Source organism: Ascidiella aspersa, chromosome 3 (assembly GCF_963924565.1).
Source record: "Ascidiella aspersa chromosome 3, kaAscAspe10.2, whole genome shotgun sequence".
Taxonomy (NCBI): Eukaryota; Metazoa; Chordata; class Ascidiacea; order Phlebobranchia; family Ascidiidae; genus Ascidiella; species Ascidiella aspersa.
The window spans coordinates 33,225,166-33,243,102 of record NC_139449.1 but is presented as its reverse complement, the minus strand read 5'-3'; the positions used below and the strand labels follow the sequence as shown (position 1 = coordinate 33,243,102).

General features: G+C 39.1%; 1 protein-coding gene across 1 annotated transcript; it reads right to left on the bottom strand.

Annotated features, from left to right (window-relative positions):
- Positions 1 to 224: 224 nt before the first annotated feature.
- On the bottom strand, positions 225 to 15,280 carry LOC146162587 (uncharacterized). Its single transcript, XM_083385239.1, has 8 exons — positions 14,583 to 15,280; positions 13,342 to 13,495; positions 4,048 to 4,290; positions 3,204 to 3,428; positions 2,799 to 2,917; positions 1,871 to 2,078; positions 1,101 to 1,285; positions 225 to 489 (listed from the first exon to the last, which is right to left on the bottom strand). Exons 1-8 carry the CDS (start codon positions 15,278 to 15,280, stop codon positions 225 to 227), a joined length of 2,097 nt encoding a protein of 698 aa, XP_083241365.1.
- Positions 15,281 to 17,937: the final 2,657 nt, after the last annotated feature.

Genomic DNA, 17,937 nt, shown 5'->3' with positions numbered 1-17,937 from the left:
TTGCATGTTTTTAGGGATATTGCTGTTGCATTTTTTTTTATTATTGCTGTTGCATATTTTATTTATATTTTTTAGATTTTTTTATTTTTCTATCTCAATAACTCTAACCATATAAAACTTTCTGCCAAATTTCAACAGTGTACGGCAGTACGCAAACAGCAACGAAGGCACTAAAGCTTTATTTGCATCACCGAGTATACACAATTCAACTACACAAGAGCATTTCAAGCAACACTAACTCCCCAGGTGCGGATAATGACGCCGAGCTTCAACCCAGCTGGTCCGGATTGGCTCATAGCCATTTGAAAGTCGCTATCGCTAATAATATTGTCAATGGCGTAGTATTCCTGTCCGTTGTGGGGACCATGAAGTTTGCTTGCGGGGCCGTGGGGCGAACGGTGGGGATGCAAGGTTGTTGAGTGGGGACTCACGTGACTGTTCTCTTTGCTGCCACTAGTGGAACCGGAGTTAGACGCACCTGAATTCGATCTGATAAGAAATGTGATTATACGAATTTTGAAGATACTGTACCTTACATATACTCCACTTTATAACCTAAAGGTAACGACCTAAACCCTGAAACTTCTTTTTTGAAATATTTTAAAAAAAACTGTAATAGTTTTAGGAAGAAACCAGTATGTACCTAGATCAGGGTTCTTAAACTTATTTAAAGCGGACCTATAAAAAAATTGGTTTGCGTGGACCATGGGTCAGCATTATTTTTTAAAAATGACGACATGGAAGAAAAAGATTTAAAGCCGGATGTTTTCAGTCTGACAAATATGATACTGAAATCAAGTCTAAATACAGTTAAGAAGAAGGCACCAAAGCCCTTTTTTAACTCTTTTTATGAAAAAAAGTGTTCTATTTTTTAAGTAATATAGGCTACTCAAGTTTTCATTAGGCCTTCATATAGCCTTTAGAAATAGTCCGCGTGCCCCCCAATATAAGAACCCCTAGCATAGTTATAGTAAGGATCTGTTTTTTGTTACTGGTATATGTGACAGAATAAAATACGTAGATTACTTTGCGAAACCCCTGTTGGGCATATTAGGATGTTTTTTGGGGTGTAAATTAGTTCTGTTTCTGTTCTCTTCTACCTTGGCGTGTTATTTGGCGAAGTAGTGTTAGAGTTGCTGCCTCCGATTCCCAATGAGTTCGACCTCACACTTTGATCAAGGGCGCGCAGAACACATGCCTTTCTGCGAAGCCGCATCTGAATCGTTCCATTCCTCTTGTATATTAAAATGGAAATGTAGACTTTGACGTCGCATTCCAATGGTTTCTGTCAAAAAAAGAACCGATGTAACAGCTAGTTATGCATTTCTATGTGTTATGTCTTGCTAGTTCCAGACTTGGGCTTTCTAAAAGCAGTATCAAATAAAGTGAAGTTTGGAGAGTTTTATCATTCCTTAAGCGGTTAGAATTAAGACACCGTCAAATAGCCACACGTATATTTACAATAGAGGCATTCAGTCATTTTCTTTTAATAGCACTTGTTCTGCACACGTTGCATAAGTGTTGGAAATACTATGATTTTTACTGGCACTTTAGACATGAATTTGTACTAACTTTAGGCAAAATTACTTGAATTTTACTTACAGCACCTAAAACAGTTGCTCGTTAAGTTTGGTTTTTGACATGGATAACGAAATATTGCTCTGAATCCGGCGAGTTTGCCAATTTAAAATATTTAACATTACATTTAGAATTCAATGACTTGGACTTGTCTTGCGATGACAATGACTTGGTTTGGGGCGTAGCATGGTTAAGTAAATACTTGACTTTCTATTAGTTGAAAATGACTTAATTGTGGCTTAAGTTTTTTAAATGCTTGATTTCGCGCTGTTTAACTCTTACTTCATTTTACCTTCAATATAATGACAACGTTCAGCGTATCGTAGTAGCGCCTCGGCTGAATCTCCCAGCGCCCATTTCCGTAGAAGACAGAAGTGGCGTTTCGTTTGTTCCTGGTCGGATGATAAAAGAGTTGCACACACCACTGCTTGTCCGTATAATCACGTGGCAAGTACTGGGGTTCCTGAAACTCCGGACTCTCTTTGGCTAATATCTGGTATCTGTCAAGAAAGAAAATTACCAGGATACGTTATACAAGCTAATATATGGCATCTAGTGACGCAAAATTACCCATGCAGAAAAGCGTAAACCTATGTTATATTGACCCCACGAAGGTTAGAATTTGAAATATACCTTTATTAGGGCTGTATATCTTGAAAAACTCGGGTGCTTTTATTTTGCGTTTTAATTACATACACTAACCCTTCAGTTTTACACTGACATGTGGTCGAATTACTAAGAAATGTAATGTCACCTGATATTATATTTATCCTAAACATTGGTGTTATAAAAACTGCTTTATTAAGGTGAATAGCATACGACAAGCTAGTAGGTTGCACCTCTGAACTCTGTTTACCGTGTAATTGCACAACATATACACCAATACGTAACTTTTGTTCAGCCAACAGAGTGCCGGTAGTTGAATAAAGCAAATCGGTGATGCTACTAAAATATAAACATAGTATAATATGATTCTTGTGGTCATAACTTAAAACACGTTAAATCTGTTCAACAACAAACAAAAACCAAACGTCGTTTTTCTATTGCCACAAATTTACCCAATACTACATTACCATTACTACGAAAGGTTTGTAACCGATCAAAATCATTTCAAGGAACAACATTTATGCGGATCTAATGATATCAGTATTTCTAGTTAGTACAGCACCAATGACGGCAAAATGTTCGATATAAATGATCTGATAATTACGTCTCAATACCTGTAAGCGTCCCCCAAGTAAGTCCTCACGATCGATCTGTAGTGGAGTCCCACAGGCGATTCTTCGACGGCCAGAAGCTGCGTTCCCTGCATTTGCGAGAAACGAATGTGCTGGAGGCTCTAAAGGAGAAAAAAATTGTTGTTACATAGCAAATATCGTAAATATCCCACTTAGGCCTAAGCATATATTTGTAAATACCTTGTCATACAAACTAACTTGCGATCGACCAACATCGTATCTCATATTGCGGACGACACACACATACATACACGCACATACACACACAAACACATACACATACACACACACACAAACAAACACAACCAAACACACACACACACACACACACACACACACACACACACACAAACGTACGTTAATTTAACGTAATGCGACGGAACCTACCCTCCTCAGTTCATCAGCGACCTGTTCCTCGGCTCCGGACTTTTTTCGGCTCATCATCCAGCGCTGGAGGGACTCGAAGAGGAAGAATTCGTCGGGAACGAGGAGGTTGGAGCTGCTCAGGATCGCCTCGATGCACTCCACGGGGAGCGAGAGCCAGTCTGGGGAATCTACCAGCTCCTCAATGTTGTCAGCCACTGCACCGTCCACGCACTTTGTCGTAAGGTCCTGGAAAATAAGCTTGAGTTTATGTTCTATGTATGGCGTTTGTAGATTTGTCCCTTTATTTATTTTTAGTTTGCTTACATTTAAACTTATCACCAGCTGCTTGGAGTGCGTTTGTACCAGGTTAGTGTTTTTTGTAAAACCTTCTAAGTGGTCAACCAGGCCCCAACCCCCTTTTTAAGGTTTGCAAAAATACCTCACCTTAAACAAAACTTTTGAAAAACTATACAAAAGACAAAAGAATATTGAATTAAATTACATAGTAGATCTTTAAACTATTTATCGAAAACATTTAAACAGTTTTATAAAGGGTGTTTTACTATTTATGAAAAAACCTATTCTAACCCAAATTACTTTTTTTTTCACTCACGTGCAGCTGACCTCAAGCCGCGCATCTAAAAAATTAAAATATTGGTACAACGCATGCGCACGCCGGACTCGGGACTCGGGTAGTTTTCCCTTAGTCTTTCTCGAGTCCCGAGTCCGACTGCAGTAAAACAAACCGACCCTGTTTAGTCCCGAATCCGACTTTCGACTTCGAAAGCCCTGCTTAATAAGGACCTTGATATAGTTCATCAAAGAACCTCTTCGCATAATCCCAGCAAAAAATGCTTTCACTCACGTGTAGCTGATATCTGGCCGCGTATCGGAGCCACTTGACCGAGCTCTTGAGATCTCCGTCTTCTATCATCCCGGTGATGAAGGAGTCGCAGGCATCCCGGAGCGACTCGACTCTGTACTTTGCCGAGAGGACAAGAAGAGGAAGAGCAGTCTCTGATGTGAAGCTAATCCTGCCGCAGTAGAAGAAGCGAAGGAAGGAGGAGAAAACCTGCTCGCACTCCTTCGACTCTTCCAACTCCAGCTCCTGGAAGCGCAAAATAAAAAAGGGGAGTTTGGTTTTACTCAAATTATAGTTTTATTGCTGGAGTTCTGTGAAATCACGTTTATTAAATGTATTTAACTTCAGCTTCTGCAAAAAAATAACTTCGCGATGCCTATTACCACCTTTATAAACAGAATTTTCTCAATTGATGTTACTTTGCGATTTTAGAGCTTTAGGCAAGATTAAAACTTTGAATTTCAGAAGAAAACCTAAAAGTTATATTTTTAAGGTGGTGTTGTTAATTCGAATATCTGTTTTACAATTTAGCTTCTAGAACAGACCTGGGTAACATACGGCCCGCAAAGCAGTTTAATACGGCACGCGGCTCATTTTTCTAAATCATAGGCTAAGCAAAAACAAGGGCGAGCTTCTACATCTGGTTGTATCGTAAACTGGTTGTATCGTAAACACTCTTTCCAGGGACGGATCTAGTCATGAACCCGCACCCAACTGTAGTTTAGCCTGTTTTAACTGCAAATTGTTTTCACGCCTCGCACCAATCTCTTCTGTCTTTCTCGTAAGTTCCAAGCGATTTTTTGGTATCGTTACACACAAAAAGCTTTCTCTGCACCGTAGCCTTCTCCCAAAAAAATATAACAAACTTAGCCAAATATTTATATTTTCTGCGCTTCGGACAACTGAATTCCGTCTGTAAAATATAACCGAAATACTGACGTTTTTTTAAACTCTGAAACATAACGATTCAAGGTTTGTTAACCCAGTTTATTTAATGCCATGTTGTGTGTTTTCTCCCGATTTATACCGTCGCGAAATATTTACGTATTTTAAACTCAATTTTGGGGTATATCAAGCAATGTCATTTTTTGATCTGTGCTCAATGCTTGACGTTCCCCTCTATGTCTAAATTAAAATTTTCGTTTTAAAACAAATAGCCTGTAATCGCATTTTTTTCTTTCTTTTAATTTCGACTTAAATTGAAATAATATAATAATTGCCCCCTATTTTATAGAATCACAAGGTACCTGCAGTTTCTGTCGACATTTTAAGATTGCAAATAACCGGTAATAGCGACGTCTTGTTTTTTTTTGGCTTGTTCTCTATTTGTGATACAACTGCCACTGTCTGTAGGTAGAACGATTGATTTAAAACTGCTAAGATTGTAAGTTTTAATCTCGACGCAGGGAGAGTTTACAGGTGCTATGCAGCGACATTTTTCTTTTGCAATGAATTATGGTCCTCCTTAAAGATATGTATGCGAACCGCACCAGAGGAAAAGCAAAAAACAATAGTTCGCTTTTTCAACTTTCGACAAACATCACAATCCGGTAAGCGCGAGGAACGTTTAAAATTTGTTACTCACTGTATTTAAATAATTAAAACTGTATTTAAAATAACCCCTGTATTTAAATAACAATTTAAAGCTTAACAAAAAGCTTCAGACGGACAATAACTGACCGTGAGAATTTCGGTGGGAGCAAGTTACGATGGCCTCGGAACGGAAACACGTTATCCTTTACACTAAATTAGACACTTCCTTTTGCATGGCGGCTGTGATATCGGCGTGTTGTACAAGTCTTTCAAAACTGGACTAAACAGCTGTGGTTTAATATAGGAGGGAGCATATTTGCGATGTAGCCTAACCAAGTCTTAGTGTGTGGCAGGGGAAAAAACAATGCAAATTATCTGTCTTTTTATTAGTAAACAGTGGTAATTAATTACATTTTTGAATCGGTTTTCAAACGATAAGAATACAGATACCAATTAATGTATAATTGGTAGAGCTTTGAAGTTCAGTATGGTAGGCAGTATTTGAAGTCCTTCTTTGTAACATGACTTAACCTAACTTAAGTCTTTCAGACAAATACCTTGACTGGGACTTAAAACGACGTATATAACAAGTGCAGGATTACAATAAACAGTTTAACTGCTAAACAACGGATGTTATGGCTTTTTTTTTTTTTTTAAAGTGGTTGATTTCAAGTAACTATATTTTTCGGTTGAAACCGCTGTACTAGAAAACATATGCTTGGTCTTTTTTAAGTCGGAGTCGAATTGCACTTTCGTAGAACGGCAAAGACATTTGATTGCAGAAAATTTCATGAAAGGCAAGGGTTAGTACGTGTTTTACGATAACGCTGATTTGAACTGATAAGTGCTTTGTTATCGTAATACAAGTTTAGCTGCATAAAACAAAGGCCCACACAATATAGCTTGACTGTAATTGTATAAGACGACTACAAATAAAATTTAACCGACAGCATAAGTAATATGCTTTGTACGGTAATGAAATTTAATGGTTTAACTGGTGAATTTTGTGCCTTTTTACAAAATTACGGAACTCTTTGGTTTCAAGTGTTAAATGTGCCAAAATATGTCCAACGGGGCTTTAAAGTTGGTAACTTAATCATGTGTTTTAATTCAATTTGTTAATGTTTTTTCTACTTTATTTTATTTACACTTTTACGAGAAATAAGTAGGCAGTTTTTACCAGCCCAACACCAGGCATTAGCCGCGCATTATTTAAAACCTTACATACCGTTATTAAGCTTACTGGAAGTGTGATTTTTACAGCCTTCAAAATATGTTATAAAAAAGGAAAAAAATATGTAAATCAAATTTATTTCATCGTGAAGTAAATAGTTTTCAAAATTACGGTTTACAAAAAAGTCATGTAAATACTGTTTTTTTTTCGCGTCACGTTTTTGAACAACCGAAATGTGAGAGTTTGTGTTGAACGTTGCAACGTCACTCTTGTACGATTTGAAACCAGGTTGGGTTGTGGGGGCATTTGAACGTGCTTTGGTGTAGGTTGAATTGCTTTTACTGAAATTATATCGCTCAGGCATAAAAATTTAAAACAAAACGCTGGCACAATGTGTAAAATTAAAACCCTGGCATACCGTACTGTGGTATTTGCGTGTGCTGTCCAGCCATTTTAATGCCAAATTTCCTTTATTCGTGTCATGTCAAAACGTTTACAAACTCTACACCCATGATTCTCAAACTTTTTCTCATCCAGGCCGCAGTTTAGGTGTTAAACAATCGCTATTACCCACCCAAACAACCACACCCATTAAAGATGTGTTTGCTCTCTCAAATTTTGCCAAGCCCCATCGGTGAGGGCATGCCCTTTTTTGATAACCCCTGCTCTAACCCTTACGAGATTTAAAGTTAGGTGACATTAGCTATAGCTAACTGATGTGATGGAAAGTTAGCAAATGGCATAACTTGGAGGAAAGTCACAAACTTAATATCTGCAGAATTACTTTTAAGTGTAATATGCGCTTTCTCGGAATAGAAATGTACCTATACATCCATTATTGTAATACAACAAGCTACGCCGTCTTTAATAATAATACTCATATTAAAACCCATACTCTCATACAGCTATTCCGTCTTTTAGTTTCATTCCTTTGGTTGGTTGCTAAAAATTTGGTAATTTTGCGGGCACTTGTTTTCCTGTGGTAGCCATTCCGCTTAATGTTTTGCCCCATGGCTATTGAACCGGCCGCAAGTGAGGGTATGCCGGCTTCAAGTTATTAACATTACCAGGAAAACCTGACGTTACGCGGTGTTTCCGAAATTATCCAAGCACTGTTGTTGAAATGCGCCCAACAGACGGAGGCAGCGTCAGCCCATGGACTATGTCGCGTTTCCGCAGTTGAATAAGTTAAAGGATAGTCAACAAAATATTGTTTAGAAACTAATTATGCCGAAAGCTCCATACAATTTATTTTCTTAAAAATATATTGCATATGAACTTATGATAATAGAAGCAGGTATCAAAACGTCTTTATCAAGATGATGTCGATCTACTCGACCTCTTTGGCTTGTTTATAGTCAAGGTACATTACAGATCCGTACATAGTGTTCGCAAATTTATTTTTTAATTGTACAACTATATCTAATCAACGTCGATTCCTATAATTTTCGTCGATCGTAGTAGCAAGGCCTTAAATTCGCCAGTTGGAGCACCGGTGCAAACTCGTAAGGTTGGCGGTTTCAGTCGCGGCTTTAAAGGCCAAATGTAAGTTGTACACATCAAGGTATAGTTAGTATGTCCCGTAAAATGGACGGATCTACTTAATAAAACCTTTAGAGAGACAAAGTTACGTCATAACGTGACGTCATGATAGAAGTAATTTCAGGAAGCATCAAATTCCCGGTCGAACAAATGTTGCACTAAGACGTTTAAATATATTCAACGAGATGGCAGCAACGCCTTTAAAACTATTGCGTTTATGTGGTTTAAAACTTTAAATTGACAATATGTTCAACTTAGAACGAGACGTTACGCCTTGGGTACACTATCGTAATACGCACATTATCAAACCTGCGTGAAAACCATGATAGGCTTATTTGGGATTGTTCAAATAAATTCAACTAACTCAACAGTGCATCCGCGCAAGGGCATTGACAATTGCTATATTCATTTTTAACGGCAAACAATAACACACAATGTAGCGCGTAATCTAGGCCCAGACAGATTTCTAAGCATTCAATTGGCCTACTCAAAACAGCCAATTTGAACAATTAACACCATGTTGTTTAGCTTTTCAATTAGTTATACATAGTGCTTTCAATTAGTTGTGCTGTAAACCCAAGTGAATATCGGATAAAAGCTAGGCTATACAACTGCCAAACGGTATACGAAGAGTTTACAGATTCGATCAGTATAGTAGAAAGTGTCAAGCTGTAACAAAACACTTTTTTACTTATCTTGAACTATGTTGTATTGTAAGCTAAGGACCTATTTGAAATAGCTCAGATTTTGTGGCCAGATGTAAGACCCAATAATCACTTTACTAAACACCAACTATTAGTTTTACTACTCGTTAAACAGGGGGGTCCGTAGGGCACGAGGCTATGGACCCAATATTACGTAAATGTATATTTTCTAAATCGTTTATAGCTATTTATATATTTACATAATTTGGAGAATATTTTAGCCTAAATGCGCTGTGTGCAACTTGGCCAACTCTAATACCTTTTTCAAACTTAAAAAAATGCATTTTTAATCACCCAGAGTTAAAGACCTAATTCAAATCACAATTTTACTAACTTAAACTAGATAAACGGCATCGCGCTCATAAATGTTATTATTACACTTTGTAAAGCCTATAGGTCAATGTACACTTTATGGTGGTTGAAAGATGTAGCAGTATATTTAATAGCTGTCAAGTCTGTATTTTGCCAAACTTATAAGGTTGGTCTAACATGCCTTTATGTAGCTCCAGGTTACTTGTACATAGCTCCTTGATAAAACATGAAAATCACACCAAGATGAAATCTCAGGAAAGCGAAACGCTGGAGAGCGGGCTGCTGGAGCTCTTCGCCAACCGCTACATCCTGATAAGGCCAAGCTCGGGGGGCGAGAAGAAGATCTTTGAGACCTTTGAGTGCTCTGCCGATTGGTTTCTGCGCGCAATGTCGCTGTTCAGCGTATCTGAGCGAAGCTGTGAACGCTGCTCAAGAACTCTAACCGAAGCCGAAACCCAAACAAACTGCGAAGCCGAGAATTGGAAAGAGAACGTGTGTTCAACCGACTCTGACAAGATTATTGATACTTGTCTTTCCTCGGTGGCCACCATGACCGATCCTGCAGTCAGACATGCCACCAAGATGACCATGACCGATCCTCCAGTCAGACACACAACCAAAATGACCACTGTGAAACGCACCGTTGCCGTTAAGGTGGTTTCCAGTCAGGAAGCGGATGGTAAGACCTGCTGGCGACTGAAGCAGCCTTGCAGCAGCGTGGCGATACAAACTGACCGCATACGCTTCCGCAAACTCCATCGTACTCAGTCCGCAGAGCTCCCATCTCTAAAGAGCGAAAATGCTGTTCAAAAAGTAGCAAGCATTAGTCAAGACAGCAATGGACTTTCAGAACACAAAATCGCTGCGGAAAAGCTTTCTAGGGGATTAAAAGCTAGGGGAGAATCTAAAGCACTTGAAGGAAAATCTAAAGCTTCTCAAGTAAGTTCAAATATTTCTTTAGGAGGGTCGAAAACTTCCCAAGTGAGCACAAAAATTGCTCTAGCCGGACTAAATACCTCCCACAGAGGATTAAAGCCTCCTCCAGGAGAAACAAAAACTCCCCCAGAACAACCAGCAACTTCTCTTGGAGTTTCAAAACCGTTTCTTGAAAGATCCACCAGTAGACCCGGCCTCCTACATCCACCCGAGACAACTACTCTTCCAGAAGAAACAAAAACCTCACTAAGTAACACTATAACAACCGCAAGCTCAGAAAAATGTCAGACTAAGTTTGACTTGCCTAATCACAAAGAAGCGGAAAATGAGGAACTAAACACGATGACCGAAAGCTTCCCCGTACAAGAACACCAAACTCAGGAGCTTTCGACAAATTGGTTCCATCTTCAACCAAGCCACGTACAGCTGGAGCGCGCTCTTGCAACGGTAGACAGAAACATCTCGGAACTGGCCCTTGACCATTTCGTCGGCTGCGAACAAGACGAACTTTCCTCCTATTGTACAGCTCTGTATTACATCTACACCTACCTGCAAGTACTGCACCTCTTCGTAGACGTAAGCGAAGTAAGTCGTCAGTGCCTCAGGGAACTGATGAACCGAGGCCTGTGGCACGTGCGCCAACTGGTGGAGGACTTTGAGGCTTTCTCGGCACGTGACGTCATCGAGTTCGACCAGAACGTCCTGAAGCTGGTGCGCGCCGACGGCGTCTGGGCCTTTCGCGGCGCACGGGAAAACGTAGAAGAGAAGTACAGGAGTCTTGAAGAGTCAACTAAGCCCGATCGTTGTACCAGGATACGCTCTGGCTCGCAAAATGTTCCCTTGAACAAAAAAGCTGATTTTGAAGACGAGCAACCTACGCAAACAAAACGCAGCGGTCGGATTTCTTCTACTATAACAAATGCCTCTTTAAACAGGAGACATGAAAATTTCGAAGTCGAGCAATCTCCTAGAAGAACTCGTTCTAGCTTGAGGGACACCCTTTCCAATGAGCATTCATCAAGTTTTGATCAGAAAGGAAGAGAGGGTAGAATGAAATCTCGTCCGAGGGACAACCCCTTGAATGGAAAAACGGTTAGTTTGAAGGACGAGCATCACCGAAGGAGAATCCGTTCTCAATCCAAGGAACCTTCCATAATAACTGTAAATCTGAACGACGAAATCGGACAAAGAAAAATCTGTTTTCAATCGGGGGATGCCAAATCAAACGAGTCATTTTCAACATGCAACGAGAAACATCATCAAAAAAGAATCCATTCTAACTCAAACGGCGCCCCCTTAAATGATCCTCGAGTGACATGCGACGAAAAGCACTATAACAAAAGAATTCGTTATTGCTCGAGGGAAAGCACCTCAAATAAAGCACCTTTAAGTTTGGACGACAAACGTTACCAGAAAAGAATTCGTCCAAACTCAAGGAGCAATCCCGTAAACGAAAAACCGGAAAAACGCCAAGGAGAAATGCATCATTGCAGCACTCGTTCTCGATCTCGGGGCAGCCCCTTTAACGAGAAGCCTGCAAATAATTTTAGCGACAAAGACTATCGGAGAAGCGCTCGAAGCCACACCCCCTCTTGTGACCAATCAAGGAAAAGAACGGCGCCCGACGAATTGCGTCACAGGAACGAGCCCGAAAACAAGCGGTTAAAAAAATAAATATTTTGATTGATTTTTCGTGCAATGCCACACCCCCTAACTTGAGAGGATAATGTAGCGCGTAGTTATCGTATAGATTGTTGATATAATGTAAAGTTTTAAAAAAAATCCATTTATGATATGGGTTTAACGTATGTGTCCCTTTTTTGTGGTTTCTACAGTTGAAACAGTTGTCGATTATTTTATCCGTTTATATTTGTTACTAAAGCGCCGAAGTCAAAAGCACAATCCAGCTTTGCGGCTTTGTTAAACTAAAATACTTACAGCCTACCTAATAAAATATGCCCTATTATGTTTTCTGCTATATTTTAGAATTTCTTGTTTCTACACCAATCCATGTTTTTATTTTCTGTGTTTATTTAATTTAAAAGTTCAAAGCGTTGTTTTGTGCTTAAATGGATATTTACCGCTAACCAGGCAAATAGTATTTCTTTCTTTACACTTCAAAAGTGTTTGCAAAACTTTGAATCTGGTGAATTTTGATAATATTTTTCTTACAGCGAAACATTAGAATTGTCTTTCTATTACAAGTTCTCGATGTGTTAACAGATACAGAAATGTCTTTTGCCTATTTACTCGAAGGACAATTGCTTACGTTGTGCAGAAAGGGCTTTGTATATTGTCGATGTTTCAAGTTCAAAAGAAATAAAACAAGATTTTTTGTGTTGTGTCTCAGAGAAAATATCGCCATGAGCATTAAAAACAGCGATTTTTTATTAAAGCCCCAATTTGTTTTTAATAAAACGCCACTCTATGCCATAAGACAATATGTTTGTTGCGTTACTCGCGAATCCATCGGGGGTAGGGCACATGGCCATGTCTCTCCATTAAAAGATGATTAACTAAGTAAATGCAGATTTTTTTGTATTTTCTTTCTAGTATGTCTTAGCCTCTTTTGTAAATTTATTGTGCGTCTTATCGCGCACCTTCGAAATGAAAAAAGGCGTTTTTCGCTTTGTGCGAATAAATAACATCTTCATAACGTAGCTTTTATATTAGGAGTAACACCTCTGCGACCTAGAACTATAACAAAATAAACAAACTATGTTGTGCTCTTAAGGTTATTCTTTTTAACGTCAAATTAAGATGTAACTTATTTTACTGTAAAGCAAGCTATAATAAAAGTGGAAAAATGCCATCATCGACACACAATAAAAGTAGTACAACACAATCTTTAAAATAAACACAATCATGTGAATTGATTTTTTTGACATTTCGGCTATAAGGGATTTCGTAAATTCAGTCTCCATAAACGTAACCAGTGATACTCAAACTTTCATGAGTCAAACGTCGGAATAAAAAGGCAGTTCGGAGCAAGGCCTAAATAGAACTAATAGCTAATAGTGGTAATAACGCATAAATCGGAATAAGTCTTCCATAGAGGGGGGCACGGGAACACACAATGACATTACAGTCACCAACCTTCTGAAAGTCCGGACATCCCGTGCACCTGTCACTCACGATCAGCATGTCACGAAACACGTCACTCTGCGCAGCCAACGCCATCTTGTGGCTGTAAAAGCGGTGCTCTCCGATCACGATGATGACGTCACTCAGATCGGGGTTGTCGAAGTACCTGTGACGTAATGAAGTTATCGCACTTACGAGGCTAAACTGCATTGTTTCTTTACCTTTTGAGATAAAGCTAGTTAACAGTAAAATACATTTTGTCATGAGTGTATAGTGCCACTTGTTTTCAGTTTTTGAATCAGACAAAGATGGTATCTTGACATTATTTTTATAAGTGCATTAAAATCCGGTATTAATTTACGAGTTAACCCCCAAGTTCTTTTTGGTTTGCTTGTGCCAGGGTCGGCATTAAACTTTACATATTCTAAGTAACGGTTAGATCAATAAATCCTTTGGATCACCCAAAACGCGTACCCTGAAGGTTCTACGGATGGCAGTTTAAAAACCCTGGGTTATTCGTTCTCTGACTCAAAATATGTACCACAACAAACTCCAAATGAAAATTTGAGCCAAAAACAAACGGTTTGGTATCTTTCACAGAAAAATGTCAACATTTTTTGTGCAAAAATGTTTCGTCTCTAGTGCTTCTGCTGCTGGTACCCGAGGACAACTGTTTACGAATATTTTTGGTAAACTTGGTATGGCAGTATGTATTGCCATTACCGTAAACCACATCCAACCAAATCCATAAACAGTGCTAAACTCTGTACATTGGGACTACTTGTTGCCATTTCAGTATAACAGATATGTATAAACAGATCCCTTAAACAAATTAGATTGATATATTAGGAGCATCGTAGAAACAAATTAGATTCGGTGAGCAGAAGTAAAGAAATCCTGTCTCCAAGATAGTATACTGCAAGAGTGATTTTTACCCTTTGGGTTATTACAATTTAATACTTTTAAGGGGGTAATTGTGAGGTTGATATGCAATGCTATTTTCACATTGAATTGCAAGTGTTGTTTGTATACAGCCCTCCAATCGTGTACATGTTCAATGTTCGTTTGAATACCACTAGTAGGTCATCCTATGATATTATTTATTCATTAAATTAATATCTAAACATATTCAATGAAATTTCGCCTTTAAAACGTTATGAACCACTTGGGTCACCGTTTACTTTTTCTACTGAAATTCATATTTATTTTTTTTACTTTGTCATTTTTATTAAACCACCGGTCGTCATGGTTACCTGAGCGTGTTTGCGGCGAAGCACACCAGATCTCCGACCACGTGACCATCTACGTCACCTCCCCCATCACCGGTCACCTTCTCCTCCAGCGACGAGCTGCGAACATTAGAACACGACACTCGTGACGTCACCGCCTGCGTCACGCCGTTGCCGTGCAACCGGTCGCGCGACGCAACCTTCTGGAGGTACACGTCATACTGGTTTGGGTTCAGGAGGGTCTCGGTTGGCCGGCGCCGCACCTGGCGCGCAAAATCCCGCGCAAACTCCAGGAACTCGGCGTCGGACGACGCGCGACGCGGCTGTGACGTCATAAGCGGTTTCTTTATGACGTCAGGCGAGTCCTCTGGGATCGTGTCGAGGCGGTCGGCGGGTTGTTGCTGTTGTTTTTCTAGCGACGGGGTTTCGTCCTTATGCTTGGATATCACCGATAGGCGAATCTGAGGCCTAACTGTGACGTCATCGGCAGGTGCTACGTCACAGTGGTCGCCATTGTTTTCGCGCGGCGGCGACGCGGTCTTGCGAGACTTCCCGCTAGACGTTTGGTCCAAAATGCGAAAGCGAATTTTCGGCGCTTGCTGCTCTGACGTAACGCCCCCGCTGACGTCAGCGGGTTTGCTTTGTTCCGTCACAAACACTTCAGTGACGTCGCTGCACTCGGTGTACACAAAGGTGGGCTGATCGAGCAAACCCTTGTACATGTTTGTTTTATCACAAGTGGAGGAACACTAGAGGCTTACAGGTTTAAATAAGAAATCTTAGTTAATGAACTTGACTTTTCCACCCCCATTTTTTATCTCCCTTAGTTTTTTCTACTAAATTTACCACTTATCCTTCGCCATTTTTTCAATTTTCCCAATGTATTTTCCACCCTTCTTTGTCCACTCTATTTTTCCACCCTCGTTTATTTTGTGAAAAACGATACGACACGTGTTAACTCAATTCAAGACTTCAAATGACTGTAAATTTTTAACGTAAGCGACTGTGTTTCAACTCTAACGGAACTCACGTTTTTCTAAAACTATAACGGAAAATCATTTTATGGCAGAAACAACAAACACGCAAGCCGCATTTTATTTAGGCTTGCATAAATCACTTTTAAAACAGTCAGTTTTTCGACAGTTGGTTCAATTTTCGGGTATTTTTCATGACTTCAACCCCAGCTGTTTGTTAGTGACTATCAAATCCCAATTTGAATGCAAAAAAAATCAACATATTGGTCTTCTTTAGGAGAAACACATTGAGATTGTTGTTTTTGTCGACCAATAGACAATATGAACAGAATTTACGCATTTTTTTCTACAAACCGCATCGATAAAAATAATCCACTACCTTTTTTGTGCACCTGTGATTTTCAGATTCACAATAAAGGCGCTTGGCACCCCCATAACGAAAATCAATTCGCTCAATTGTATCCTAATTAAGGCCGACTGACGGTGTACCGCGGCCCTATTGGTCGCAGCCTAATTAACCTGCAGGCAAGCTAATTGTGTTCGCAAACTAATAACGGAAGACAACTAAATCTCTTTTAACACGGCTACATATTTTACAACTCACCACTAAAAAACGACAATATTTGTTTCTTAAACTTGTTAGCAATATTAATTTTCTTTTACTTGTTAGATTTTCGCTATTTTTTTTCTATAGGTACATCGAGACAAATTATCATTTTTTAAGAAGCAGACCTCTTGCAAGGGCAATTTACAATGTATCTTGAAAAAATTGAACCCTATTATTTAAGGTCGCACACTTGTTAGCAATACTAATTTTCTTTTACTTGGTAGATTTTTGCTATTTTTTTTTCTATAGGTACATCGAGACAGATTATCATTTTTTAAGAAGCAGACCTCTTGCAAGGGCCATTTACAATGTATCTTGAAAAAATTGAACCCTATTATTTAAGGTCGCACACTTGTTAGCAATCTTCGTTTTTTAAATTCAACTTTCCATTTTAATTTCATCTACATTCGGTTCGAACATGCTGGTATAGAGTTTTAATAGAGCAGAAAACATTTAAAATAAGTTCAAATCATTGCAATTATTTTTAAGTGTGATTTGAACCAAAGCTCGCAGGATTACGCGACCAATATAATATCTCATCTTTCAATCATTATAAGCTTCGGCAGCCAATAGCCTAAATTGAAAACTGAACTAAAACATATTGCAGCATTCGCCATTCCCAGCGTTTGCGTCTCTGAATGACTTTCAATAGAACGCTAATAGCGGTAGCACGACAAGGCCAATTGAAATCACTTAGGCAAAAAGAAAATCTTGAAGATTTACCCGTTTTTGGCTTGCGTTGAATTGCTTGTTAATAGAAATGAAGCACCCTTGCCGTCGAAAATAGAAGGGTTCCCGGCCATTGCTTGCCGACTGGTGTTGGCCACTTCAAACGATTAGTCGCATTCTTTCAAGTTCTTTCCCAATCTTGCTATACCACGCCTCGCTTGTATCCCGTAATCCTATTAACCTAGAAATCAAACCTAAAAATAACCAACAGATTTCGCTTCCAACAGAATAATGAATTTGTCATTCTTCTAATGCGACTTGCTATTCAGAAATTAGCTCACTTTACACATTAACCATCTTTGGTAACTTTTTTATGGTGAAACAGCTTTGATAAGATGCTTTTCCTAAGGTTGTTTTTTGTCTGCTTGCGGTTAAACGTTAAACATTTATAAGTTATGTTAACTACTCCTTTACCTTAAAACTGAAATCAATGCTGACTAATTAAAGCCAAGTTCCTTTAGACCTGTAAAACTGTACGATATTGCACATAAAGTTCGACCTGTATCACAACTTACGTATACAGCAGTTAAACGTCCGACGATCGCTTAATGTGTCATCAACTTCTCGAAAATCGATATTCGGGTATGTTAAGTGGCCTCGAACAGGCTTTATTGCGCCGACTCCCGAAAACTATTGTTCCTTTACAACGTCACAATGTTTGTCCCTTTACGACGCCACAAGTTGTCTCTTTACAACGTCATAATGGCATTAGGCATTAACAAAGCACATATATGGTCTTATGGGAATTTGCATTGTATGGGTTTTATTCGCCAAAACCCATACAGTTACCATAACAAATCGTAATTATTATGCCCTTGTCGACCTAAATCTTACATTTTTTAAACATATTTAGGATATATTTCGACAATCAACGTCAACGATAGAAACAAAAAAGTCTTTGTGACGCAAATTTCAATGACGTACTTCCGGAAGACCGTAAGAATTTCAGTTATCGTCGCGGGACGCTTATTGGCAAACGAATATTTCATTAAAAAATTGGATTTGCGGCTTTACATAAAGACTTGCGTGTTAGGCTTAAATCGAGCTATTTTTAACTAAGATTGTTCCT